A 27348-nucleotide genomic window follows, 5' to 3' on the forward strand; every position below is an offset into this window, starting at 1 on the left:
GCATATGTCATAAGTCCCAGGAAGCCAGAAACTTTACTGATTACCTGGGCCAAGTTAGCAACTTTGGAGTTCGATTTTCCAGAGTGCATATTATCAATTTAGCATGCAAACGAACAGAATCAAAGGTCCTTCAACCATATTGGCTTGAAACGAAAGAGAGAAAAAAACATTTTCGATTTCCATATCAATCTCTGTCATTAGCATAATTCGTTTTTGGGCCTTCTTCGCCATATGTTACGTCAATTGGCGAATTGGCCGAGCCCACAAATCGTTGCCACTCCACAGTTGACTTTTCGCATCGCATCGAATGGTGAGATAAATCCCAGGATATGTAATGCATATATGAAGATGCCAATGTGGGTTTTTAGTTTCCCGCACATATTTTATATGCACAAGGAGGTCACTTGGAAATTGGGAATGCATGCATTATATCATCTTATACCCTTTAATCAGAAAGAAGGTCGATTGGCAGCCTGTGTCCATTGGACTTATTGAACGCATTTGAGCCGAAAACCAACTGGCAATGCAGAAAATTCATTTCTTCACTAATGAATGGGCTTTTGTCTTTTGTTATTAACATTTGGAATAGCATACTTTTGGGTCGAATAAACGTCTGATCTGATTACAAACTTGTAGTTTCTGTGTGCGACTTTTTGCCTTATTTCTTTTTTTTTTTTTTTTCTCTACCAGCCAACCAGCTAGATTTATGTGACTCACTTTGCCCACTTTCACCCGGCGGGCAAAAGCAGCTGCATCTGCTCCATCCTTTTTCCGCCATTTTCCCTGCTAACCCAACGCTTTTCCTACGCTCTCCAGTTTCATCTTGGGCTTCATCTGTGGCTTTGGCTGCTACTTCTTTGGCTTTGCCAATGGCTCCTTGTGTTTCCCAGGCAGCCACTTCTGTCCAACCAAAATGTCATATGAATATTTTCGCGCAGATGTGCCTAGTCAAAAAGAAAAAAAAAAGCGTTCACTTTAAAACTTATATGGCAAGTTAGTTATAAGTATAATTAGTTAACAAAAGCACATGTGGAATATATAAGTATATTTTAATATAACAAGTATATTTTATATGTATGAGACAACAGACCACAATGTATTTCTCGCAGTGCACCTATCATGCACAGTATCTAACCATTTCCATCTCTATCTAAAATTGTTTGTCTACTTGTGTTTTGCACAATTTTTGTGCATTTTGGAGCAGCTAACACAATTTGTGTGTGCCTGATCTTATGATAGCCTCGTCTACGTTTCCATCTACGTTAGTCAGCCATGTGAGCCCATGCCGCCACATAATGTACATATGTACATATAACCCACCTACATCTTCGTACATACATACATACATACATATATCCCGCCTGCTGACTGCCACTAACTACAAGCTGACTGTCGCTATAATTTTCCAAAAGGATTTACAATGTTAAAATTACTTCCTAAGCCATCCGACCATGTCGTCGTCGTTTCGTATGAGAAGCTCCAGCTTGGATTGGGCTCGTTGTGGAAATGGAAAGGACTGCCGGGACGGGATGAGCGGTTGGGCAGGAGGACGACAAGGGTCCTGCCCGGCTGAGAAGTCGGCAAATGGCAAAACTCGCGAGGCTTTTCGTCTTTTTCTCTAGTTCCCAGCTAAGCGCAAATCCGCGCTAAAAACCAATGGGCGATGCCATCGTGAGTCACGCCCAAGTGAGTGCATTTAAAAAATAAATAAATAAATAATAATAATAATATATAGAAAAGGTAGGCAGTAGAGCGCCACTGCAACTGCAACATTTAAATTATCAGCTTGCAATTCCTACATATATGTTAGATGTTGGAACGGATTGTCACGATGCCCTCTCCCCCCCTCTCCCCTCCGCTGCCAACAACTTTCGCCTGTTTGTTTTTCGCTTTTGGCCAACACGCCAATGTCGTACTGGTTCTAGCATTTCTGGGCTTCGGGAGACCATTTTTTAGCCATCTTTCTCCTTGGTGAGCTTTACATTTTACTTTTTACTTTTTGCCCCTGTTTTTTTTTTTTTATTTTTTTGTGGTTTTTTGCTGGCATCTTGTCATCCTTAGGCTTTTGGCGTTGTTCAACTTTCGCCAGACGCCCACATGAAATGGCAGATGTTGTCGCCGCCCCCGAATCCTTCTGTTGCCCCTATTTCCTCGTATGCCTAGACCTCATATCCCCCTTGATTTGCCAACTTCCCTCGAAGGCCCGAAAAAAAATGAAAAAAAAAAAGAAAAGAAAAGGATTGCGTTCTTCTCTAAGTCATTCTGTCGTTGCCTTTTTGAACTTTAATATACTGCAACATTCATGTGTTTGCGAATGCGACACCCTATAGATATATATATATAGATGTCTCTTTCCCTCGCTCTCCTGCCGTCTCTCTCACAGAGTGCCCATATATAGGCCCTCTCTTGTCTGACAGAAGCCCTACTCTTTCGCACATTCTGCCAAAGACAGAGGACAACTCAATTTTACAAAAGGCGTTGATGTAAGCGTGCCACCACACACACACACACACACACACACACCAATTAGAGGGTATGAAGGAGAGGTGCTACGTGCGTGTGTGTGTGTGTGTGTGTGCAAAAGAGAGGGCAGAGGACTTCTAATAGTAATTCCATTTATAATTTACTGTCGTCGATTTATAAATGAGCCTAAGCCATCAGGACTTGAGCCGCCGCCTTTGCAACATGTCCTTGCTCCGGTTGCCACCCCATCGGAAGGATAAAGACTTTCAGTCCCTAACCCCACGTTCCCTCCCTCATCCATCGCCGTAGATTCCGTAGACCAAGAGCAAAGCTGCCAAGTGCTTAACATAATTTTAGGCGCATTTGTGGCATTAACATGGTGGCATTTGCATATAGAGCAGGGTACCTGCCACTGTGTTGAACGAACTGAGAACAATTTCAAGCAACATACGAGGGCAGTACTCTATAAAATGATATGGTATAATTTGTAGAATTTCTGCCAGTGTACTCGCATTAGAGGCCACAGGTGTGGCCTGCAACGGAAGCTCTTAAGCTGACCCGAAGTCTGGCATTTGTACAGGCAGTAGACCCGCATATATGTGGGCATGTAGGTATATATGTACATATGTATATATACCCGTTTGCGGGACTAATCGTGCCACATGACACATGCCGCACACTTATTAGAATTTCATAAAGCTGGCTTGCCGCATGCTGCAGAATGCCGCAAAACCACGCTAAAATCTCAGATTAATGAAACGTTATAAAATTGCCCAACCATTTTTGGCCACAGAATGGGTTATGGTAAAAATTGCTGCATTTAGTTGGGTAAATGCAACTTTCTAATGCCGAATATTCGATTTAAGCCCTTTCACCATTCGAGTGGGAACAAAATGTAGCCATAACATTGCACTAATGGTTTTATTTTTTTTCTCCTCCCCCAAACGAATAAGCACACACAACGACTATATTTAGCATATGCACAAAGCTTTTCGTACTCGTAATTTGTTATATGGCAGAAGACGACTGGAGAACCCAAGTCCCAGTTGCAGTCGCAGTTTCCAAAACTTATAAAATTATGATACCCAGAAAGCAACAAATTTTAATTGCAGCACAATTTTCGTAATTCACGCGAACGGAAGGAGGAGAAATGCTTTTTTTTTTTTGTTTTCTTGCGGGGATTTGCAATGAGCAAACCGCATGCATGGCGCCAACTTAACGTTGAATGTAGCACCAGTGCCAGGCTGCACTGTACCCGCACCGTGCACACGCCACAGTAGGGCAAGACAAACGCTACAAAACTCGGCAAAGTTTTTGGGTGGCTATGCAACTGTAACTGTGTAACTTTCTCGACTCGTCTGTCTGTCTCGTGGATACCCTGGAATTTGATCGCAAAACTAAGGGTATGCGGATGAAAGTACAGCCAAGTATAAGCAACTTCGCAAATATGTGACATTAGCTTGTAGGTTTGTTAGAAGCATACTTGTTTTCGTTTTTTTTTTTTTTAAAGCCAAAATGTGCAATTAAGAGGTAATTTCGCTGTCGAATTGCAACGAACTTATCTGCACCTTTCTACGACTCTGTGTGTGTGTGTGTGCCCATGCTGGCATTATAAATTTATTTAGCAAAAGCGCGTAAAGCGCATAAATTGCTGAGCGCAAGCTGCTCAAGGGCTGTCCTTCGTCCTTCGTCCTTCGTCCTGGGAAGGGGAAACGAAAAAGAAGTATGAATCCAGCGGAAAACCCAAGGAGTAAAATTCGCCCTGAATGCAATGTGTGGTGTGTGTGTGAAAAATTGAAATTTATTGTTACTGTAAGCTCCGTGCAAAAGCACACACACACACATACGCAGCGCAATTGTGGGGTTAAGGCGGCCAAGGGTTAAGGCGGTGGTTTCACCTTTTTACCGTTTGCCATTGAATCACTCCAGTCGCCGACAAAATAATAATGTAATAATAATTTTTCCAACTCGTTAACACATGAAAACGTGTATGCTCCACACACGCACACATCCTGAAAACACACACACACACGCACACACACAGCAGTGAAATGAGCATCGGGGATTCCCCGCGTGGACAAAATTAATGATGCGAAACCGTTTGTGGACGGAAAAGGTAGGACCTAAGTATTTGAACATTTAAGCTAAAGTAAAGATTTGTAAAATTAAATAACAATGTGCAGGAATCTTAGCAAATTATTTATTACCAGCAAGTGTCCTTTTTTGGCCCCAATTCGCGACACCTGCTTCCTTCGATATTGTTCCTAGCAGCAGAGACAAAAAAAAAAGGACACAAGAAATCCATTTGTGACAAGTGGTCTGTGCAGCGGGGAGCGGGGAGCGGGGAGCGTTGACAGGACGACCGCACAAATAATTGAAATCGATTCATCGGCATAAATTGCTTTAATTAAACGAGCGGAAATAATAAAAGCGCAGTGATAAAAACGCTTAGCACAGCTGTTCGGGCTGAAAAATTGTGACAGCTATTGAGACAATTTTCCCCTCGGCCAAATTCAACAATTTTATATATATGTACATATGTATTTGCCAATCAATCTTATCGATCTTATACATTTTTGAGGCATTTCAATCGAACATTTGTTATTATGTCATTTTGTTAACTGTAATTTAAAGGGTGTAATGGGTGTGGTTAGGGGGGGGGGGAGTATGTGTGTTTCTCATATGCGAAATATATATATATATGTTCATATACATTTAAAAGCCTAGGACTTTGATCATTTGGTCGGTTTCGAGCACATAGCTCTCCATGGGACGCACACTCTCCTCGGACGATTTCTCGATAGGAACTACAACTTTCGGCTGGACCAACTGCCTCATTCGACAGACATGAAGAAAAAAATACGCATCGATGGCGTCCAGGTTGCTCGAATAGAAATCGGTTTGGAGAAAGAGATCTTCTTGAAGATCTTCCTGTGCAGCACAAGTCATTGCTGTTGGCAATACAAATCTCGACATAGCGTTGGGTATAAACCTGGGCCTTAATGTACCATCACGTATAAGATTGTCAATGCGTCGCTCAATATTTCTGTCCTGCGCGGCCATCACTTCGTTCAGTCGCAATAGTGTGCCACGAAAGAGGCGAGCAATGAAACAATCATCCTCTTCGGGCTGCGGTAGACCTTCGGACATTTCTGGCGCTGATGGCTCTACTGACACCTGCGCCTCCTCATCCTTGTCCTCGGGCAGCTCATTGATGGTCTGTAGATCATCGGACGGCGGCATGTATGTATTAACACGTCTGGGCCAACGCTTTGAGGATTCCATTAGACGCTGAGCCCTTTGTATCGCATAATTCGAAATGACATGAACACAGATAAGATGAGAGTAGGGACCACCAGGTCGCGGCAAATGATAATGGCACTGCTCATCGTATATCCACTCCCTGGGCATATCGACCAGCAAGCCCTTGGAGCGACAGAAGTCGAGAAACTCACGACGACTTGTATGCAAATGGTGCATTTGGACCACAGTAATTGCACAGCTGATCCTCTCACGAATGTGAATATTGCCACGAACAGCGTTCATAAAGGGCTCGTCGGGCACCGGTGGTGCCATGGCACAGCGCCAAAATCTTTTCAAAATTGGCAGTGGTAAGAGTGTCAGCCGAAGGCAGTCCATCAATAGTGGCGTCGCCTGGTCAATGCATTTCGATTGACAATTCAGCCATCTTATAATGGCCACAAGCACCTCCATTTCCGAATTGACACCCAATGAGTCCTGCTGCAGCATGGTAATCACATCCTCGAGAGGCATTCGCTGAAAATCATCACCACCCAGCACGGCCAGAAAAGCAGCACCGATCCTTTGCAGCATCAGTTTGCGCAGCTCCTCGAGTTGCGGATATTTCAAAGCCCTCAAGTAAACCTGAAAGGCGGTCTCCTCGCGAAAGCGATCGGTGCACAGTTGTTCATAGCACAATGCTTTCAGTGCCGGCATCTCCAGCTGGACGGCTGTGTGCAGGAGCGTCATTAGTTTATCTGGTTGCATGAATGGATCCAGTGGCTCCTGCAGTCTCATCCAAGTGTAGGCAGCTCGAAAGCCCACGGCAATAAGGTCGGTGCCCTCGCGAAAGCAATTCACCTAAGGTACAGAGTACAGTGCTAAGTTATCGACATATACAAATCGCGCAATTAACAATATCATCGATAAACGATATCGATGAAATGTGTTCTCTTATTTACCGGACAAATGTTGCGATCAAAATAGTTGCTATGAAATTGCAAAAGTGACGAAGTACACCAAAATGTTGATGTGCCAATGCACACACGCGTCACGGCACCCAGACTTCTAAACACCGACGCATGGAAGTCCATCGCATCGTTGCACGGATGGATGGCCTCACCGTGGCGTCGATGGATCTCATTGCTCCATGGCACCACGCTATTGAAGGCCAGTTCGCTGGTGAATGCGGGACGAGCGAAGCCTTTCAGTTTATTTGTGCCATCGATGTGCCCCATATTTTCTTTAGCGGCAATCGAAAAAAAAATAAAAACACAAAATAAAAGAAGTAAATTATTAACGCGTAGAACGCACAAAATTTCATTTCCAATTATTTTCTTAAGAGTGCGCACAATTAATATCCGGTTTTGAAAAGCACACGCCGCGAGGCATTGCGGAATTCGATTATGCACGCCATTTCACTTACCGTTTCACAAACGAGTGCAGTAAAATATATATATATACAAAACTTGTAAGAATTCTACACAATTTTAAAAGTAGTGTTCTTCTCAGTCTGGTTGTGCAAACTGACTGAAACAATGTCCGATCACCAAAAACCGACTGTCATCCAAAAACTGACATTAAAAGCATGGCATGCCTGGGTTTGGCTAACAATGTTCGGATTTAATTATTTATAAACAAAAAATAAATAAAATAAATACTAAATCGGGTATAGAGATTGTTTAGTACGCGATCCTTGCAACAAATATGCAAAATCGCTGATGTGGACATTTCATTCTCCTCATTCTCCAAATCGATTTAACGTCGCAGGATTAGCAGGGTTGCCGCAGGGCTAGCTAAATTTTTCGACTAATCATCACTGTGCGTGATGGGATTCGGTGATTGATTTTGGCCATTCCATGCCCGCCCGAAAGCCAATCACTCCTGCTGAGCATATTTCTCGGCCAGCTAATGGAATTTTAACACAAATTAGTTGTATTACTTAGATGCCAGCTATTTGGTAATTTGGTAATTTGGTAATGCCAAGTGCCAAGTGCCAAGTGCCAGGAACAGGAAGAAGGAAGCCGGGAGTTGCCCTGCGGCATTTTTGGTAATTACGAGCGAAGCCTCGAGAACCGACCGCAAAAGCAATTTTCTTGCCAGGCCAGGACATTTACCGCCCACTTTTGCCAAAAGGATGTTTGCCTAACCTGATCTCGCCGCGACGTCGGCCACCTTTCCACCTTACCCATTTTGTTCGCATTCAATACTTTTCTTGCTGGGCAATAAAATCAAATCAACAGGGCAACAAGTGCTGCTTTTCAGCTCCGGCCAGGGTTGTCATCTCGCCGCAAAATGAAATCATTTAACCCGAGGGCCACCGCAATACGAACCGGATAACGAAAACGGAGCGGGTAAAAAGCGAAATAATATTGAACATGATTTATGCCATTTCACTTTGAGCTCAAGAAAAATATTTGGCGAGTGGGAAAAGCGAAAAACGCCGTGGGCACACGGAAAAATCGGGCTTGTGGGGCGGACATAAAAAAAATATATATATAAATAAAAAAAAAAATATCTGAAGCACAGGAAATATTAAGGACGACGGCAAGAAATGCGATATGGTATGCTGTTAATGGGAAAAAATAATTATTTTTTGGCAAAAGCTCATTGTACGAGTTCGATGAAATATTCTTGAAAATAGTGCGCAAAGTAAAATATTTAAGGCCTGCGCCACGTGCCCAAAGGACAATTGAAAAATTATGCTAATTTTCCGGCTTTGTGTGTGTGTGTGTGTGTGTGTGTGCTGTTGTTCTATTATTTTCTTTGCTCGTGGGAGAGCGGATTGCATAACCAGTTTCAGGAGTCTAATGGAACTGCTGGAGCCAAAGGAAGCAATATGGAAAAATCTAACAAACCCAAAGGGTTTTCGTTGCATTCCGGCACGTTGGCAATTTATTTGCTGCTGTTGCCTCCAGCTCCTCTAACCCCCTTTTAACCCCAATGCCCCACCCCCCCACCCCCTCATCCGCCAGTGGGCGTGGTCCAACTATTTAAAAAACACACACAATAGGAGGATTTCGAGGATTTCGAGAATGGGGCACACTGGTCACGGGGCAGGAGTTTCTTTCGTGATTAATGCCCGTCGTGGGCTTCTGTGCCTTCGTGTGCAAATTTCGTGTAATCTACTTTAAAGCCCGGGCATTGCATAATTTTAGGCAGGAGACCTGTACCTGCCTGGCACTTTGGCCCCAGCCACACCGATATTCCAGCCAACAGATTAGCTGGCCGAAAAGGAGCAGCAGCAGGACGAGCACCAGGAGAAGGAGACGGAGAAGGAGGAGGAGGAGTTAAGGCAGCGGGATTGAGTCAAGCTCTGCTCCTTGGCCCGGTGGGTCAAAGTGGGTTAAAGGCGGCAGCACAGCAGCTATATGGAATGATATTGAAATCATTTTTGACAGCAACATTTGTCTTGGTCCATCCAGCCGGATCAAGTTGTTCGCCGCTTGAGGTTGTCCAAGGTTAAGTTTCAATCGAGCTGCTTCGAAGTTATGTTATGGAAAGATAACATTTTCGAATTAATTCGTATAAATTAAATTTAAATTCGTTGGCATTCGTTATGCTATAGTACATATATATGTACTTAAGCACCCATTTTGATGGATTTTAGTTGAGCAGACAGAAGTAGCTGCACAAAATGGCGCTTAAGCTGAAACTTTATTTTGGACTTAAAGCTGTACGAGTATGGTACCTAAAATTGAATCATGACCAGTTTGAGTGCTTCGTCGATGGGATGGATTGAAAATGCGAAATCGTTTGGCCATACCATCGCCTGGGCATGGGCATAAAATTGTCAGGCAGCCACATAAACATTGGCAATATGGTGAACTGCGGTTATGCAATGGATGGGGGTGGGTGGTTGGGTGGTCAATGTCTGTGCCTGCGCCTGATGTCCTTGTCGTGTCGTGTTCCGCGGTTTCCCTTTTAGTGGTCGTAAACAATTTTTACTGCCCAAACATTTGGCCGTCGTTTGCTTATTTTTATTTATACTCTTATATTTACTGTGTTTATATATTTAAAACAAAATAGCGTACACAATTTGAGGCGAATCCAAAGGCACTCAACTTTAACAGCCACTTAAAAAAAAAAAAACAAAGAAAAACTATGCATTCGTTCAAAAATTATTGAAATTTAAAAGATATATCAAAAGTATCTAAAAAAAAAGAGAGTGAAATTTATTATTTGTTCAAGATCGTTTTGAGTATGCAAGTGGGTGTCACACTTTTTTCCAGTGTAATTGGCAGCGAAAAATGTGGGAAATGAGGGCGGCAACGAAACGCCTGTCGCTGACGCTAAGTAGTTGGCTCAGACGGCAACTTTGGGCTTGGATTCGCATTCGAATTTGTATATTCGGACTTTCAGTTAGCTCCTTGTTGATTTCACTTTTCCCTTCCATTTTTTTTTCTTTTCGTGTAAAAGTTTCTCGCATTTATTTGCGTAAATGGCAGGCCGGCAAATCTTAGCTGCATACTTTTTCGCGCAGCTTTTCCATTTCCGCCTTTCAATTTTCCGCGGCCTTTAAACAGCGTTAATTTATGCATGTCACTGGCAGCAAAGTAGCAAGGCATAGATATGGTTAGGCATAATGCACATAGGAACTCTTCGAACGATAAAGAAAAGCATATTTTCCATTTCCATTTTGGGGCAAGGAATAAGTGGATTTGCAGCAATTTGCGGTAAGAGCTTGCCGATATTCCTATGTAAAGTCATTGGAAAATATTGTTGTATTTAGTATAATACATAGATTGCATTCAACTTTTTAATTACGAATTTACCCATGGCTATAAAAATCACGTACTTTTTTTTTCTGATGAAGGGAATGCTCGGTAGTCGCTATTAAGCGATTTAACCACCCCCTCCCCCCGCCGCCACCAAGTCATTTCCCATTCAAATTGACATTGAGCATATTGTAGGCCACCCAGTCAGCCAACGGGCTCCTCCTTGAGTTCCATCAGACATCCACTGGGATGGGCCAGGACAATACAATATCCGGGAAGTGTCAGCGCCTCCTGTCGCCTGTCGCCATTCACATTCCCTTTTATTGCTGTGCACAACATTTACTGGCGAAATGGAAAATGGGAAATGTAAATGAACGAAATGAGCTGCATAGCAACAGACAAAGATAAACAAAAATAGAATTGTCCAATTGCAGGCAAGACGGACGGACGGACGGACGGACAGACAGTGCTAAGAAGTTGCCGTCGCCATTTCCCATTTCCATTTCCCTCATCGTTTGAAAATTTATTTTCGATTTCTATTCCCCCCACCCAACTACAAGCAGCGAGTTTTCCCACTTTTCCTCCTCATCATTGGCCTATCAATGTGCGCTGTGTTGACAGTGGCAATTGCTTGAATAAATAAGGGAGCCAGAGTGCCAGAGCGAAACCTTCTGGGCAAAGTCAACATACGTTGTGGGGCGCACCATTCACCGCCCACCGCCCATCGCCCACCGCCCACTGCACCACCCACTATCCTATACACCCATGTTGAGTAAAATTATGACCCTTTCTACCCGCTTTTCCGCTCCAAAGTCAATGCAATGCTAGTGGATACAGTAGTTATTGCACTATGTATTCCATTTGGTGAGTACCAAATATGGAGACAACTTGACTCGAATTTCTCGCAGTGCACGTGTGTGGCAGCAATGTTGCCGAATGCATTTCTCATATTTTGAAATGAAATTTCATGCAGCGACTAAGAGAAATGAGCTTCTGTCTGACAGAGAGCCAAACAAATGACCGAATGAGTGAGACAAAGCAGGGCAAACAGAGTGAGCGAGAGAGAGAGAGAAATAGAGGGAGATGGACTGAGTGCAAAAAGTATTAGTAACTAAAGCTAAATAACCGAGAATTATATTTGCATGCCAGGTTGAAATTCATAAAATCCCCTACAGGCTGCAGTGCAACTTTACCTAATTACCCATCTGGCAAGTAAGCTGCGTTTTGTACTTGATTGAAATGAAAATCTGCTATCTTAAAGATAGCAATCTGATGGATTCCCAGGCCGTGGCAGCTTGGATGACCAACAAAAACTGGCGAATGCCTAGTGATTTTCTTTTTTTTTTTTGCTCTGTAAGCCGCTTACCGAATCGTCAGTGTTTAATGCACATTCCGTGCATTTTGGAATTGCGATACATTCCGTTCCGGGATTCGCCCCATCCATTCGTGTGCAACATTCAAAGGATGCGTCGATTATGCGGCTTGCAACCGCCTCTCTTATTTATTATGCCCATGTTGACGGTAGCCATGTTGCAAGTAGCTAACACAAAAAATGATGCTGTGGAAAGCGAATGTAGCAAAAAAATGTGTATATATGTACATATAGTTGTAGGGGTGCGAAGGTTGGGGAGATTGGGGCAATGAAAATGCCAATGGAAACAGTGAAAATGCGAAAATGCCGTTGAGGACAATGGACAATGCGCCGATCCGTGATAGATGGCCGAAATCCCACCATGAATTTTAATTGTGGCATCCATTTTGGGTCATTTTCCTTGCTTTTCATGTGCGAAATAAATTCGGGATTTTCGCAAATTGAGTTAAGTGGTTAGTTTTAATCAAATGTTTCAATTCAATATATTTATATTCATATATCTCTAAGAATCCTGAAATCACACACATTTCAAATGTAAGTATATATAATTTCTTTATCTACTAATCGGCTCATCGTGCCGTACATTTCGCATGCACATGCAATAAATATGCGAATTACTTGGGGAAATCGGCGGAAAGAAGGGGTGGTGATGGGGAGGGGGGGTGGGTGGTGGTCTTTCCGGTGGGTGGACAGGTGAATTGCGTCACGCGACATATGCAATTATTTTATTTATGCTCAGGCGCCGTTCGCCAGGCACACGCACACATGCATAATTCAGAGCTTACATGCACGTACACCTGCCAATATTTGATTTAAGCACACAGGTGTGTGTGTGCGTGTGTGTGTGTGTGTGCACCTCAGTCGATGATAAAATCCTTTGGTCCTTTGAACGATCACGGTGAAAAGTTGATGGTTTTTCAAGTCAAATTCACATATTGAGATACCGCTGGGCAGTTGAGAGTTTAATGATTTTATTAAAAAATAATGAAAGTATTTAATGTTATTTTCAAAGCCGGAAACATTGTGATGTAGTTTGTAAAATTTGCAAGCAATCACATACCAAACTGCACGTGATTATGTAACATCACTGTGACTCACGCATGGTTTGCATTATGTTTGAATTATGCATTTCTATTTGAACTACTTTGGCGACGTTTTTCCATTTAACTATATTTTCATTTCTATTTTTCTCTTATACCAATTTGCTACGTTTTTCGCAGCGCGATTACTTTGCCCTAGCAGATTGGTACGGGTATTTATTTAATGGCTCATACTTTTTGCCACAGCATGCTTGAAGGGTGGTGAGAAAGGTGAAAGGGGTATCGCCGTTTTCCGTGGGGTTTTCCAGCAGCAGGGGGTGTGGACCTAAGGGGAGGCAGCGTTGGCAGCTTGGCTTTAATCCACGGCTCGATTCCTGGCCAATAACTCACAGGTGCACATGGCACGGACCAAATGAAATGAAATAATGAAAACAATTTCAACGCTCGTCCATTGAACTGCAATCGAGCTTCGGACGAAAAAGCAAAGCAAAGCAAAGCATGAGCACAGCAAAAGCAATAGCAATAGCAATAGCAAAGCAAAGAATAAACAAAACTCTCTGGCCAAAGACCTATTAGTTATGCTACATGGGTTTTATGGGTCTTAAGACTTAGCCACCGCCGGACAATCCGGACACGAACTGAGCAGAAATAACAGAAAACCCAGAAATACCAACATTGGCCGTTGGGTAAAATGAAAAGCAAGAAAACTCCGGAGTCAGGAAAACGGACGAAGGCCCTGCTTTTGTGATGCCAATCTAACTGGTTTATGGCCGAGAAAATCTAGTAATTAAAAAAAAAAAAAAATGAAAACTATTCAAAATGCAGTTACTTACAGATTTATAGATTTTTATTTATGCAAGTTTTTATGCTAGTTATTTTTTATTATAATTATGGTGTCCGTAGTGTCCGTTTTGTCCGTTGTGTCCGCAGTGTCCGCTGTGTCCGTTGTGTCCGTTGTCTCCGTGTGTTAAGGTGCGATCGTCACTAGTTTTTACCTCGCTCCGAGCTGTTTTTGTTTGATCTATATTTCGGCAGCACTGACGTGGCCGGAAAACGAATTGGATACGCTTGCGTTGGGTCGTGTGCCGCCTGATCCCTTCGATTAAAATCATACTCGGACCCCTTCATTACATCGAGGGTTTATGGCAATCCGTGATTGCACATAAACTTACCTTTTGATGATGTCCAGCCGAGACAAACTTTAATTTGTTTCTATTCTATTTATGTGGCAACGCCAAATTTGGCTCATTTTTCAACAAAAGCTAAAGCGCAGTTTATTGTGTGGGGGGGTAGAGGAAATCCTTTGTATGCTCATTTCTGGCCGATTTCCTTGGGGGCGTGCATCTGGTCTCTTTCCGCTTTGCTGCTCGCTTTCTGGCAATCAAAATATCAATGCAAATTAAAAGAAATCGCTGGCATCTTCATCCCACAGCCCTTTGCTGTTCAGCCTTCTAGCTGGCTTCCATTTCCGCAAAATGTCACGTACAGCGAGCGGAGCAACATGTCCAAAGATGCAACAAACAAAATGTTTCGCCTTTAAAGCGCCGCGATATTCCTGCTGCACCATTCGCCGAATATCAAAGGACACAGCAGGCCATCGGGATGGCGCCGGAAGCTCTGGCATATTCTGGCAAAAAAGGACGAGTTCGTCCGCACAGAAGTCGATGAAGACTCAAGGCTGTGTATATATATATATATACCTCCGTTGCATGTTTGCCAGCGAGGTTGGATCGCAGAGTTCCGAAAGCTGACTCTGTAATCACACTGCCTTGTCCTTCTCCTCCTTGACTCTTGTTAAGCTTCCACTTTCTTATTTTATTTTTATTTCGATAGTAGAGGGCCGTCGCAACTTTGTACTGTCAAATGTCATCCGCCCGCCGCCATTCGGCCACGCCCACTGCTCGATGGTAGCTAGGCGGACGTGACGTCATCGCGAGTGATGAGCAAAGAAGGCGAAATATAAAATCACTGAAGAAAAAAAAAGAAACAGAGTAACACATTGCTTTCCATTTCCAACACACTTGAACATGCTTCCGCACTTAGGCGAATGCGTAAGGGGGGGGGGGTGGTGTTTAGCGGTGTGGCATGGTGGTAGCAAGGTGGTGCAAGCCCACCCCACCCACGCTCTAAATCAAGTGTGCACTTCACACGCCTCCTAAGGCTCATATTACTCACTTAGTTTGCGTTTTTCTCCTAATGAAGACGGCGAGATGCAAAGTGGGAGGTCTGGTGACCCCGACGAGAAAATGGTGACCCAGCGAGGTTGAAAGAATTGATAATCGATGTTTAGTGGCTAGTTAGTTAACCACTTGAGCTCTGCTCTCATGTGTTTCGATCAACTTCAGATTAAAGGACAATTTGGAAAGTTCTAATAGAGCTCCAAGTAAATCAACATCAAACCATAATCGAATTATTTGCTTTCTGCCGCAGCCAGGGACGCATTGTCCTTCGCAGTGCCGGGGATAATGGCCCAAAATCCGGAGTTGTGTGGCCCCAAAGGTGAACGCAGCGCAATGCGCGGCCTGCCAGCTGAAAATTTAATTACATCACAATGGCGGTGCGGGTGGAAATTTTCGAGAAAGTCCGAGCCAAGACAGCGCCACATTTTTCACATTAACGAAATGCTTTTAATTGTGCACTTAACGCTCGTAAAATGTGATTTAATAGTTTCGGCGAATGCCAAAGGCCAGGACTCGGAAAAGAGGACTTTCCTTTTCTCTTTTCTTTCTTTCATTACGTCGTGTTGGTGGCCAAAAAGGGGGTGTGAATGTCCTTGGTGCGCGCCTCGTCGGATGCGGAAGCGGAAGTGGAAATGAAAGTTGCCTGCCTCATAAGTTGGCGTAGTTCCTACTTAACCGCAACACGAGCAAACACTTGCAAGCACTGGCAGAAAAGTATATATACTAAATAGCATTTACACCACTTGATGCTCCATCAAATGGCAGACTGACCAAGATTTCTCCCTGTGCAATCGGACCCATACAATTACAGGCGACTGACAGCCCAATTTGGAACGGCATGTATATAGGTGCGAGCTTATCGGAGACTCCATCTCGGCCCAACTTTGGGGAATTCTCCAGGCTGCCGGCCGGCAAACAAACAATAGAGGCCAACAGTTTGGGCTTCACAACGATGAGGAGGCGGAGTGCTGAAATCAATACGAAGTGGGTCACCAAATGGCTCCCAGTACGGTCACTTAACCCGGAAGCGGAGCGCAGAGTTCCACGATGCCCAACAAACTGGCGGCATGTCGAACTTGGAGCAGGTTGCAAGTGGAAGCTGTCTGTTTTGTGATGGAAACACTTCGATTGGAAAGCATTACGGTTTTATTTCTAGCAATTTTCGGAAATTATCCAAACAATTTTGTGCCCTATTTTTTTTTTTTTTTTTTTTTTGCAAAGCCCACACCATGGTAGAGCGACACGATTTTTGATTCTAATAGATTCACTATTAACTCCTTAGCATTGCTTTCGCTGTGTGGCGTCTCCCTTTCTTGCCGCCGCTCGGCTGCGTCTCGTCCCAGTAGCCGCAGGCCAGCGTGAACAGCCCGTCCTCAATGGCCAGGAAACCGTGCATCCAGCCGGCGGTCAGCGTGTTATCCACCGCCAGTCGCACCTCGTCAACAGTCTTGGCCTCCATTTCGGCCACATACGAAGCCACCTCGTCCAGGTTGAGTGGACGATGGAATACGTTGAAGGCCTCCAAAATGTGGTCAGCGTACAGGTAACGCGCCATTGCCACAACAAAATTCCAAGGGAAATGCTTGGTGAAAATAGAATTTAAGAGAGTAAATCTGTCGTATCTGTTTGGTTGGAGTTAATTGAACAAGGTCTCTAGACGGAATGAAACTGAATTTGGAAATTTCATACGAAACATATGAAACTTCGGTTTATATCCTGAAATTTTCCAGCACTTTAAGAATCGTCCATATTCCATTGAAACAACTTTCAGTTGACTGTTAGCTGTTTTCCATTTTGGCTTCAACTTGGGGGGTAGAAACCCAGTCCATGGCAAAAAAAAAAATAAAGAAGATGGAGACTGGCGATTATATCGTTTACATTTACATTTACACCAAATGCAGGAAAATTGGAGCGCCAGGCATTTTCCCATTTTCCAGAGTCTTTTGGCCCATTTAGTTGTTGGTCGTTTAGCATTCGCATTCACTTCTAGATTTGTCATTTATGATAAGCAGCAGCAGTGCCTTGCCCAGCAAAAGGCACGATCCAGTCATTGTTTAGCGTTCCTTTAAGCCAGTAACTACTGTACAGCCGCATGTATACGGGTATATAGTTATTTATTCGCAAATCACGCTCAGTTCAAATGCATTTGGTGCACATGCAAATTGAAATGCAGCAGAGAAGCATAAAAAAAATCTGAAAATCTGAACAGAGATGCATATCATTTGGAGGACTAAACAAATAGCAATATACAATTAAACTAAGCATAAAATTTCTCTATTGTCCTGCTGCTGCTCGAGTATAAAATTGGTCCAAAAATCGATGAAAAGCCCCCCCTACGGAAATAATTTGACTTTGACTAATGAAAGTGCGAAATGCTGCATGGCAAATAAAATAATTGCTTTGGGACATCATTGCATTAAGTACACAGGCTCGAGATACATATGTACATATGTACATACCATACATACATATGTACGTGGAAATCGCAAAGGAAAGTGCTTTAAAATCCATTTATTCGCCCGGCGGCTATCTAACGTTTGAACTTGCCACGTAACAGGTCAAATGGCAATCACAGACACTTTCATCCACCCACCATAATTTCACCCAAAATATTTAATGATGCCCGTGGCCAACGATGGCCATTCGAATTGAGCCGGCGATTATGTGAGGATAGTATGCAAAAACTATCAATTAATTGCGATCAATTATCGAATTAGTCGGGACGGGACAACTTTGCTCAATTAATCCATGGCATTTCGGGCTAATTTCATTTTGCACTCGACTGAATTTCTTGGTGCTGCCCAACCATTTCTCAGCACTAAGCTTTTACTAATTAAATCGTAAATTAAAGCTAAAACAAGCAAAGCACCCCGGAATATTTGGCACCTGCAAGCCGCAGTGAAAACAACATGCCACCAAAAAAAAAAAAAAAAAACCAAAAACAAGAAAAAAAGATGCCAAAAGCAGCAAATCAGGGATGCGTTCCATTCTGGAAATCGTTGTCAATGTGGGTGGGGGTGGGGAAAAAAAAACTAGCTGCGATGTTTTTGGGGTTTTCGGATCAGGTTCCCTATTGTCCATTGATTGAACCGTTTGTTGCGGCCAAGCGGCGGAAGTCGAGAGTCGGGAGTGAAAATGGAAAATCGAAAGCTTAGGAAATGCTGAACATGGCAGGGACGAAACCGACACCCCGGGGCCAAAAGCCAGACAAAATCAGAAAGAAGCAGGACAAGAGCGCTGTAATGGAGTTTTAATTGTGCCACACACACCCCCCCCCCCCCCCCCCCCCCATCCGGTTGACTACTCCTTACCCATGCGTTTTCGTTTGCCCGCCACCACCGCCTGGCTGACTTTCGGCCCGCTGGCATTTTCCGACTTTCCCGGGCACAAAGCGCAGCCAATTGGCAAATATGCTTTGACACACACCAGAGCGGATCGCATTGGATCGGATCGGATCGAAAGGCCACAAAGCCAGAACAAAAGTCAAAAGTCCAAGAATCGGACAACGGCAAGTTTTGGATTGGCGCCGAGCAGCAGCAATTATCCTACGGCTAATTAATCAATATGTAACATATTTATAAGTTAATACAACTTACAGCTCTTCATTGTTATAAATCGAAAGTCTAACGTTTTAACTTCTATATACTGATGAGCTCACATCCATTCTTTCAGTGTATGCAGGAAGCATGAAGTTAGTTTGTGTATGTGCGAGCCGAAATTCCCGCCTCATTCCGGAGGACGTGGCAACCGGATCCGGAGATAATGCCAACAATCAGAAACACGCTCTAAGCGCGCTTTGCCCAATGAGGCGCAACAAAAAGCGAGGGCAAACATGAAGCTGGGTAACCAGACGCATTGGGATAACACTGCCCTTTTGATGTCCTGCAATCTAGTTATAAATTGGATTAAATTCAAGCGAAACAAGGAGCCATTAAAAAAAAAGGTTGAGTGTAAATTGTAAAGCTCGCAACTGATGATGGCCAATTACCACGCTTATTGGCAACCAACCACTTGCGCTGTAACGGCGATGGATTTGCATGTGCAGCGGCCGTGGCGCAGCCCATCAATAATCATATATGTTAGCATCATGAAAATGTATTTCTTAATATTTACTTGTGGGGACATTGACACGAGTTTCTTTCATAGATTTCACTGGAACGCCTCTGCTGGTGGATACAAAATTCTGTTTATAGCTGCTTTTCAACGCTGCAGGTGTTCGTTCTGTCATATGGAAGGTCCTGCGGGAATGGTGGCGGAGTTGTGCCAACAGACGGGGCCAGTGCGGGGGGCAATTAAAAATTTATTGAAAATTGATTTTTAAGCGCTCATCCCCGATGGCAGTGGCCCAGGCACTGGCTGCAGTGTGTGCGCATCCCCAGCGGTCAGCGCCAGTTTCCCGATTGTCAACGTTGTCTGGCGACCAGACAGTCAGTCACTCACCCTCATCTGCAGCTGCATCCGCAACCCATTCCCAAGTCGACTTAATTGCAACGTTTAAAAAAATTTCCATAATTGTGCGCTGTCTGTGTGCTCAACTCTTCAGAGCCGGAGAGAGTTCTGGTTGTTCTGTCGCCCGTTTCTGGAAAGTATTATTACATAAATTTGTAATTAATTATGTCATAATCAATGGGAAGAGGCGAGGCGGTAATGCATGTAAGCTGAGCATACATAATACTTTTAAGGTCCATCCTTGCTGGAGAGCATCATCGGCGACCCCTTCGCGATGCGGCTGCCGCCATCCTGAAGCGATTGTGCGATCCGGCGCCAAATTGCTTGCTAGCCGCCAGCAGCGCCGTCGAGCCGGTAACCTCGTCCTTCTCCGGCAAATGGGCCACATGCAGGATATCGTACAGCAGCTTGGCGCTCTCCTGCGACTGCAGCAGCTCCTCCAGTTCCTTCTGGCTGCGCAGCAACAATTGCCGCAGGCTGCCGCCCTTCCGGAGTAGGCCATGTATATTGCGCGTATGAACGCCGGGCAGACGTAGCAGGAAATCGTAGATGCCGCTGTTGAAATGCAATTGCTCACCCGCCGTTGGCTCGTCGCTGCCCAAGGCGGCCGCCGTTTGAGGATCCGGTTCCGGTTTACCCAGCTTCAGCTCCTCGAATAGCTGGGCAGTGGCATACGGACTGGGTGACCAAATGAGTCGCAGCTTGGGAAAATGTAACGTAAGAAGTTGCAGTTTCTGCACAATATCTGCATTGGCCATGCTGGTCTGCTGCGATAACATAAATTTGCCCTGCAGGTGAAAGGGCTTATTCTGATCGAACTCAATCAAAAGGATGGGCTTTGCATAATGCCGCTGCATTTGCACGCATTGGTTGTACAATCTGCCCGAATTCAGAGACCCAATCAAATCAGAAATGGACTTTCGCTCCACACAAATATCCGGTGTGAGTATATAATCGCCAATCGTAATGGTCAAGGGCAGCACTTCCAGACCACGCTTGTGAATCAAACAGGGCAGATCTGAGCGAAACTCACGCATATCCACAATCACTTTTGGCGTCTCTTTGGTCGCCTGCGGAGCTTGCCCACCCGCTTGGCGACTCTTGGCATTCTCGTCCGTCGGCTCATCATCGTAAGTCTTTAATAACAAAAACGCTTCATCGGTCTTTCCATCCTGGTACTTTGGAATCACCATTTTCTGTTGGATGGTAGCGACAAAAATATTGATACCAAGTTAAAGGAAAACATACTTTGAAAACCTTACACTTTTAGTGTCGATAATGAACTCGAAGGCTGCCTTTTCTCGACGCAAACTGGTCAGATAGGCTTGCTCCTCCACTGTGCGTGCATGGATCAGGAAATACACCTTCATGCGATCTGCAGGCGGCAGGCGACGTCTGGCCTCGAAAACCTCCAATTGCCGAATGGCTGTCACATTCATGTTGTACATGACAACATAGTGCGGCTGCAGTTGCTCCAGCATGTGCTCCAGTGCCATGGAGCCCTCCCTCTCCGTTTTGAAGGTCTGCAAGCAAATGTATGGCTGATGTGGCACAGAGGCCAGGGCCGCAGTGACATCAAATTGTTCTAGTTCCGGTATTGTCTCGAAAATAGACACATCCGGATCGGGTTTAATGTCTATCGCTGCTGGCCCGACTTCCACAGGCTGCGTCATGGTGAGCATGTAACTCTCTTCGAAGTGCTGACCCTCTGTTTCCGATTCGCTCAAAAGCTGGGCCAATTCATCCATACCAGCTAAAGGTGGCTGAGAACCAGAAACCTCTTCCCTACGCAGCTCCTTATTGGATGAAACATTCTTTGGCGGAGCTGAACGAGTTTGGCTCTCTTTGGCGTAATTGTCACTGAGTTTGCCCACCGGCACTTCATGTTGCAATGCCTGCTGGAGTAGAAAACGTGGCCCACCTTGCGTGAGATACTGTTTCAACTGATGACACGTCCGTGCATCCTGGCAGAGGATCAGCACTTTCGGTTGTTGTTCCGATCGCCTACTCCGCCGCATATCGCCGGGTATTTCCTTGGTAAGCAAATCCGTAAGAGTTTGCCATTTGGGACAGGGTTCCGGTTCGAACTCTATACAATTAATACATATCATTTAGAGGGCCAATGCTTAATGTTTATTGGGATTTGCCTACCCTGCTGGCCATTGAAAACACGCTGCCTGGATAGTTTAAAGATCTGTTCGGCGGCGTCCAGTAAAGTCCATCCTGAGTTGCTCAACGCGTACTCCGTGCTCCGGTAGCGTTTCATAAAGGCATATGCGCTCACAGCATCGTGGTACATGGTGGAGCTATCAAAATTAGCCAATATCAAATATCAAATCAAAAGGAAGTGCAAGTTGTATACGTACATCATTAAGCTGCGCAGAATCTTAAGATCTGCTACTATCAACTTTGTTTGAGAATTAAGCTGATGCCAGATGCAATCCAGTTGCGCCTGCAGGATCTTGTGGAATGATTTGGTCACACAGTTCTCCACGGTAACGGCCTCCATATCGACAGTACGATTTATCCGCTTGATTTCCTGCACGAGAAAGTTCATTATCTCCAGAATGTGTGATTGAATGGACGTTATGTTCTGGCTAATTGGAACATGCATCTCGATTGATTGTATCTTCCATGGCTGCAGGACGGTGCGCACGCTCTCATGAAAACGGGGCCAGATATACAAATGCTTTACGAACAGATTGCGCATGGTCCGCTCCACATGTGAGTAGCCAATGGTGAAGGCCTCCGGGCTGCTGGAGAAAGCCTTCACGAATCCGGTTTTATTCTTCTGACGGAACAATCGCAAGGCGAACGCCTCCTGGCAACTCTCAATTATGGTGTGCGCCCGCAGGACAATGATTCCGCTTATCAGCTCGATGGGGATTCGCTGCTTCAGCAGATCCACCACCAGGATGCGCGTGCTAATGAACTGCAGCCCGCCTTCCAGATAAACGCGCTCTCTATCAGAATAGTCAATCAATCAAACGGGCGAAGTTTTATATGTATATTTTTTAGGAATTGCGAGCGCTTACCTTTCGGTGGCCGTGCTGGCCACTTCGTGGACATATTTGGGTTCGATTTTGGACTTGTAATACTGCTCCTCCCAGTCAGAACTGTTGATCACAAGCACAAGATTGCCGGAATCGCTGTAGGCCTTGAGGATGCTGATTACAACGCGGTCGTAGCTCAGGCCCCTATGGTATTTCAATATCTGGGTTAGACTGGACTATAGGAATAGCACACACGACTTACTTGGCGCAAACCAGCAGACCATCGGCCTCGACCAAATCGAGAAACATTTGCTTTTCGTAGTCGAGGAGGACCATGTTCTTACGCTTCAAATACTCCTCTACGCCCTCCTCCACCTGTGGGACGGTGTCGGCGCTGGCCTCCACTTCCTTCGGCCGCTCATTTTCCGTCCCTTTGGCGGCATTTTCCGCGCACGAATCGGCCATAATTAAATACAATCGCTAAGGATTTAATTTCGCAAATATGCCGGTTCAATCAGCTGGTCGTGGTTATCGGTACCGGTTGTGACAGGGCTGCCAGACTACCGCGATATGGTTAGAGAACAAAAGGTTAATATATATGAAAACTTTTTTTTTTGTCTCTAATTCAGTTAAAAGTTTTATTAAATTTGCTCATTTAGCGCAATTGTTTAGATACAGCAAGCGATTTTTGTAAAAACATAGAGACATACCTTATAATCCACTTACCCCATGCCATCGATACGGCAATATTTTGTCTCTAATTCAGTTAAAAGTTTTATTAAATTTGCTCATTTAGCGCAATTGTTTAGATACAGCAAGCGATTTTTGTAAAAACATAGAGACATACCTTAAAATCCACTTACCCCATGCCATCGATACGGCAATTTTGTCTCAAATTCAGTTAAAAGTTTTCTTAAATTTGCTCATTTAGCGCAATTGTTTAGATACAGCAAGCGATTTTTGTAAAAACATAGAGACATACCTTATAATCCACTTACCACATGCCATCGATACGGCAATATTTTGTCTCTAATTCAGTTAAAAGTTTTAATAAATTTGCTCATTTAGCGCAATTGTTTAGATTCAGCAAGCGATGTTTGTAAAAACATAGAGACATACCTTATAATCCACTTACCCCATGCCATCGATACGGCAATATTTTGTCTCTAATTCAGTTAAAAGTTTTAATAAATTTGCTCATTTAGCGCAATTGTTTAGATACAGCAAGCGATTTTTGTAAAAACATAGAGACATACCTTATAATCCACTTACCCCATGCCATCGATACGGCAATTTTGTCTCTAATTCAGTTAAAAGTTTTCTTAAATTTGCTCATTTAGCGCAATTGTTTAGATACAGCAAGCGATTTTTGTAAAAACATAGAGACATACCTTATAATCCACTTACCACATGCCATCGATACGGCAATATTTTGTCTCTAATTCAGTTAAAAGTTTTAATAAATTTGCTCATTTAGCGCAATTGTTTAGATTCAGCAAGCGATGTTTGTAAAAACATAGAGACATACCTTATAATCCACTTACCCCATGCCATCGATACGGCAATATTTTGTCTCTAATTCAGTTAAAAGTTTTAATAAATTTGCTCATTTAGCGCAATTGTTTAGATACAGCAAGCGATTTTTGTAAAAACATAGAGACATACCTTATAATCCACTTACCCCATGCCATCGATACGGCAATTTTGTCTCTAATTCAGTTAAAAGTTTTCTTAAATTTGCTCATTTAGCGCAATTGTTTAGATACAGCAAGCGATTTTTGTAAAAACATAGAGACATACCTTATAATCCACTTACCCCATGCCATCGATACGGCAGCTCGCAGAAATCATCGATAACCCGGCGCGAATAATAGTTGTAACAGTAGGCACGTGCAGGAACGTTTTGAATACAGGTATGTGTAAAAAAAGCAATATCATTCTGCTACTAGTCAAGCTCATAAGTACGTGTCTACAGCCAGGCGTGAGTGTTTAAGACTTTAAGGATTAAGACCTAGTGTCGTTTAAAAAAGCTGCAAAATGAAAAAGGCGACTACTTCCGCGGCCGCCAAGTCTCAAGGCAACAGCAAAATGCAGAAAAACGCAAATAACGGCACAGCTAAAGACAAGAAGAAGCCCAATCTAGATAAAGAATCGAATGATTCCAATTCGGTATCTGATATGCTCGCCGTAACCAAGGACCAAGAGGTGCATGCCTTTTTCTCTAAATTATTCGACGATGACGCCGGTCCATCAACATCCAAAAAGACCCAGTCAGGGTCAGCCGCAGCCGCTAAGACCGCAGATCGCAAGCGACGTCTTCAGGCCGAGGCGGATGCCAACAATAATGATACCGGAAAAGCCGGTAAGTTGACCAAGGAATCGGAAGCTACTCAAGGAGCCAGGGCCACCAAACGCAAGCAAGCACGTAGTCTGGGACTGGAGCGCACCTCGCCGATCCAGGTTAATGGCGCGGCTTTAGCCTGCCCTTTGGTGCGCAAATCGCTGCCCCCAGGGGAGGCCAATTCCTGTCCTCAGCCGCCCAAAAAGGACCCAGCAGCCGTGAACTCATTAGTTAAAATAATTAAGGCGGAACCCACCGAAGAGGGCAATAATAACAATGACGAAAAGGAGACTGAAACAATAGAAACTCACAAAGCCGACAGCGTCGAAGAGGGTCGTCGCGTCCTGCAGTGGATACTCTTTCCGGTCCAAACTAAAGTCTTCTTCAAAGACTTCTGGGAGCACACCGCCTGCCTGGTGCAGCGCTCTAATCCCAAATACTTTCAAAGTATGATATCATTCAAGATGCTTGACGAAATACTGATTCGCCATCATTTGGACTTCACCGTCAACGTGGATGTGACCACTTACAAGAACGGCAAGCGTGAGACACTGAATCCCGAGGGTCGTGCCTTGCCACCAGCTGTGTGGGGCTTCTATTCGGACGGCTGCAGCATTCGTTTACTGAATCCTTCCACCTATCTAATTCGCTTGCGTCAGGTGTGCACCGTTTTGCAGGAGTTCTTTCACTGCAAGGTGGGGGCAAATCTATACCTAACCCCACCCAATAGCCAGGGCTTTGCGCCCCATTACGATGACATCGAGGCTTTCGTTATCCAAGTGGAGGGACGCAAGCGCTGGCTTTTGTACGAGCCGCCCAAGAAGGCCGATCAACTGGCCAGGATCTCGTCGGGCAACTATGATCAAGAGCAGCTGGGTAAGCCCATAATTGATGAGGTACTAAGCGCCGGCGATGTACTATATTTCCCGAGAGGCGCTGTTCACCAGGCCATCACCGAAGAGCAACAGCACTCGCTGCACATTACCTTGAGTGTTTACCAACAGCAGGCATATGCCAATCTTCTAGAGACACTAATGCCCATGGTTCTTAAGAAGGCCGTCGATCGGAGTGTGGCCTTGCGTCGCGGCTTGCCGCTGCACACTTTTCAAGTTTTGGGCAATGCCTACAAGGGAAATGACTGCGGGTCGCGCAAACAGCTGGTGGAGAATGTGCAGAAGCTGGTGACCAATTACTTGATGCCCTCCGAAGATGATATTGATGAGGCCGTCGACCAGATGGCCAAGAAGTTCCAGCACGAGGCACTTCCGCCGATCGTATTGCCCTCGGAGGAGGTGCGCACTGTTCATGGGGCACGCAGTGATGCCGATGAGCAGGGCAACTGCGTCTGCGATTACAAATTCAATAAAAAGACATCCGTGCGCCTGCTGCGTGCCAACATTCTGCGTCTGGTGACCGAGTCCGATGGCAGCGTGCGTATCTACCACCATGTGGACAATGGCCTGGATTACTGCAAGTACGAGCCCTATTTCATGGAGATTCTGCCAGAGGAAGCTAAAGCCGTTGAGCTCCTCATATCGGCCTATCCATTTTACCTCACCATTGATCAGTTGCCATTGGAGTCTTCAGCTCGCAAGATAGAGGTCGCCACCGCCCTGTGGGAGCATGGTCTTCTTATGACCGAGAAGCCGTTTAAGTAGACGGCAATCGAAAGCGAGTTGCTGTTGATAATTAGAATTAAGTATCGATGCGAATGTGTATCTAAAACGAGCGTAAATTAATATTTTTGTATAAATATGTAACCAGATTTATAATGCTCCTATTCTGCCGAAAATAAAGCACCCACATTCGCACATATATCTCGGTTGTTTTTTGGTGTTTCCAATAGTTGTAAATTTTATTTTTTTCACTAACAAAAAATGGTTATCTTAGGCGCTGCGGATTTTCTTGCGTTCACGATAAAGGCTTTCCTGTTGAACTGAAAAAGAAACATGGGCAACATCAGTGCATATGCATAAAGTCAGTGATGGCCGGCACTCACTGTACGGATCGAAGCGTATTATCTCCAATTTGTCGGCCAAGCGATCGCGAAAAGCATTAAACTGATGTCCACTGACCACACTTTCCAGTACGACCATGATGCGCCTGTAAAAACGGTTGGTTTTAACAAAAAGAACAAATTGGATGTCCAAATTACTCACTTGCTCTTCACCTTTTTGAACAAAACGTTAGTTAGACGCATTTTGATTCGGTAAATGGGGAAAATGCAGTGAATTATGGAAATATGCCGCTGAAATTATTGTGCAAGCAAGACGATAGGAACGAAGAACAGCTGACTGCGCCTATCGATTACCACCCGAGGGCTCAAGCTTTTCACCCGGATATTTTGAAAAACAATCGGTGTCCACGTATGATGAGTATATATTTAATATTACTATATTTATATTTGATGCATTTATGTCTCTCTGTTTTAAAGCCTTCCTTTCGAAATTGCTAAAAAGCTCTCAGATGCAATGTGGTTAGTAGAAGTCATTCACATATGTATCTTTGGTTGAAGTCCCTGCCAATTAAATATTAAAAAGTTAACATACAGG

General features: G+C 44.3%; 5 protein-coding genes and 2 long non-coding RNA genes across 12 annotated transcripts; 2 read left to right on the forward strand and 5 right to left on the reverse strand.

Annotated features, from left to right (window-relative positions):
• Positions 1-4981: 4981 nt before the first annotated feature.
• CG12692 (uncharacterized protein) lies at positions 4982-7211 on the reverse strand. Of its 2 annotated transcripts, none has more exons than NM_001297928.1 (3): positions 7130-7211; positions 6666-6946; positions 4982-6564 (listed from the first exon to the last, which is right to left on the reverse strand). In NM_001297928.1, exons 2-3 carry the CDS (start codon positions 6939-6941, stop codon positions 5179-5181), a joined length of 1662 nt encoding a protein of 553 aa, NP_001284857.1. In that variant the 5' UTR covers positions 6942-6946; positions 7130-7211; the 3' UTR covers positions 4982-5178. The 2 variants fall into 2 exon arrangements, with proteins under 2 accessions (NP_001284857.1, NP_572159.1); NM_131931.2 differs by having other exon boundaries at positions 5017-6564.
• Positions 7212-16143: 8932 nt separating this feature from the next.
• CG15579 (uncharacterized protein) lies at positions 16144-16664 on the reverse strand. 2 transcript variants are annotated; one of them, NM_001297929.1, is made up of 1 exon: positions 16144-16664. In NM_001297929.1, exon 1 carries the CDS (start codon positions 16566-16568, stop codon positions 16284-16286), a length of 285 nt encoding a protein of 94 aa, NP_001284858.1. In that variant the 5' UTR covers positions 16569-16664; the 3' UTR covers positions 16144-16283. The 2 variants fall into 2 exon arrangements, with proteins under 2 accessions (NP_001284858.1, NP_652515.1); NM_144258.2 differs by having other exon boundaries at positions 16229-16664.
• Positions 16665-16853: 189 nt separating this feature from the next.
• On the reverse strand, positions 16854-19924 carry lncRNA:CR44957 (long non-coding RNA:CR44957). Of its 2 annotated transcripts, none has more exons than NR_133512.1 (3): positions 19454-19924; positions 17950-18174; positions 16854-17214 (listed from the first exon to the last, which is right to left on the reverse strand). It is a non-coding gene; the product is annotated as a long non-coding RNA:CR44957 (long non-coding RNA). The 2 variants fall into 2 exon arrangements; NR_123788.2 differs by lacking the exon at positions 17950-18174 and adding an exon at positions 18610-18902.
• On the forward strand, positions 18491-19081 carry lncRNA:CR46156 (long non-coding RNA:CR46156). The gene has a single exon (NR_133513.1). It is a non-coding gene; the product is annotated as a long non-coding RNA:CR46156 (long non-coding RNA).
• mei-9 (meiotic 9) lies at positions 19095-23666 on the reverse strand. 2 transcript variants are annotated; one of them, NM_080329.3, is made up of 8 exons: positions 23575-23666; positions 22718-23015; positions 22498-22659; positions 21829-22425; positions 21614-21768; positions 20725-21551; positions 19682-20658; positions 19095-19592 (listed from the first exon to the last, which is right to left on the reverse strand). In NM_080329.3, the coding sequence occupies exons 2-7, from the start codon at positions 22918-22920 to the stop codon at positions 19717-19719; spliced, it is 2886 nt and encodes a 961-aa protein (NP_525068.1). In that variant the 5' UTR covers positions 22921-23015; positions 23575-23666; the 3' UTR covers positions 19095-19592; positions 19682-19716. The 2 variants fall into 2 exon arrangements, with proteins under 2 accessions (NP_525068.1, NP_001284859.1); NM_001297930.1 differs by lacking the exon at positions 23575-23666 and having other exon boundaries at positions 22718-22992.
• A 636-nt stretch (positions 23667-24302) lies between these two features.
• NO66 (Nucleolar protein 66) lies at positions 24303-26610 on the forward strand. Of its 2 annotated transcripts, none has more exons than NM_131932.4 (2): positions 24303-24368; positions 24431-26610. In NM_131932.4, the coding sequence occupies exon 2, from the start codon at positions 24493-24495 to the stop codon at positions 26452-26454; it is 1962 nt and encodes a 653-aa protein (NP_572160.1). In that variant the 5' UTR covers positions 24303-24368; positions 24431-24492; the 3' UTR covers positions 26455-26610. The 2 variants fall into 2 exon arrangements, with proteins under 2 accessions (NP_572160.1, NP_726923.1); NM_167007.3 differs by having other exon boundaries at positions 24435-26610.
• An 18-nt stretch (positions 26611-26628) lies between these two features.
• mRpL33 (mitochondrial ribosomal protein L33) lies at positions 26629-27096 on the reverse strand. The gene is made up of 3 exons (NM_080242.4): positions 26956-27096; positions 26796-26899; positions 26629-26732 (listed from the first exon to the last, which is right to left on the reverse strand). The coding sequence occupies exons 1-3, from the start codon at positions 26994-26996 to the stop codon at positions 26683-26685; spliced, it is 195 nt and encodes a 64-aa protein (NP_524981.2). The 5' UTR covers positions 26997-27096; the 3' UTR covers positions 26629-26682.
• Between the last annotated feature and the right edge of the window lie 252 nt (positions 27097-27348).

The sequence above is a fragment of the Drosophila melanogaster genome, chromosome X (genome assembly GCF_000001215.4).
Source record: "Drosophila melanogaster chromosome X".
Classification (NCBI taxonomy): Eukaryota; Metazoa; Arthropoda; class Insecta; order Diptera; family Drosophilidae; genus Drosophila; species Drosophila melanogaster.

Excerpts from the sequence above, each read along its gene's own strand:
- mRpL33 (NM_080242.4), bottom strand. The coding sequence starts at position 26,996 with ATGCGTCTAACTAACGTTTTGTTCAAAAAGGTGAAGAGCAA. Across the intron at positions 26,900-26,955 it reads TTCAAAAAGGTGAAGAGCAA|GCGCATCATGGTCGTACTGG; the intron begins GTGAGTAATTTG and ends CCGTTTTTACAG. Across the intron at positions 26,733-26,795 it reads AATACGCTTCGATCCGTACA|TTCAACAGGAAAGCCTTTAT; the intron begins GTGAGTGCCGGC and ends TTTCTTTTTCAG.
- mei-9 (NM_080329.3), bottom strand. The coding sequence starts at position 22,920 with ATGGCCGATTCGTGCGCGGAAAATGCCGCCAAAGGGACGGAAAATGAG. Across the intron at positions 21,769-21,828 it reads ATTCTGCGCAGCTTAATGAT|CTCCACCATGTACCACGATG; the intron begins GTACGTATACAA and ends TAATTTTGATAG. Across the intron at positions 21,552-21,613 it reads TGTTTTCAATGGCCAGCAGG|AGTTCGAACCGGAACCCTGT; the intron begins GTAGGCAAATCC and ends TTAATTGTATAG.
- CG12692 (NM_001297928.1), bottom strand. The coding sequence starts at position 6,941 with ATGGGGCACATCGATGGCACAAATAAACTGAAAGGCTTCGCTCGTCCC. Across the intron at positions 6,565-6,665 it reads TTGATCGCAACATTTGTCCG|GTGAATTGCTTTCGCGAGGG; the intron begins GTAAATAAGAGA and ends TCTGTACCTTAG.
- NO66 (NM_131932.4), top strand. The coding sequence starts at position 24,493 with ATGAAAAAGGCGACTACTTCCGCGGCCGCCAAGTCTCAAGGCAACAGC.
- CG15579 (NM_001297929.1), bottom strand. The coding sequence starts at position 16,568 with ATGGCGCGTTACCTGTACGCTGACCACATTTTGGAGGCCTTCAACGTA.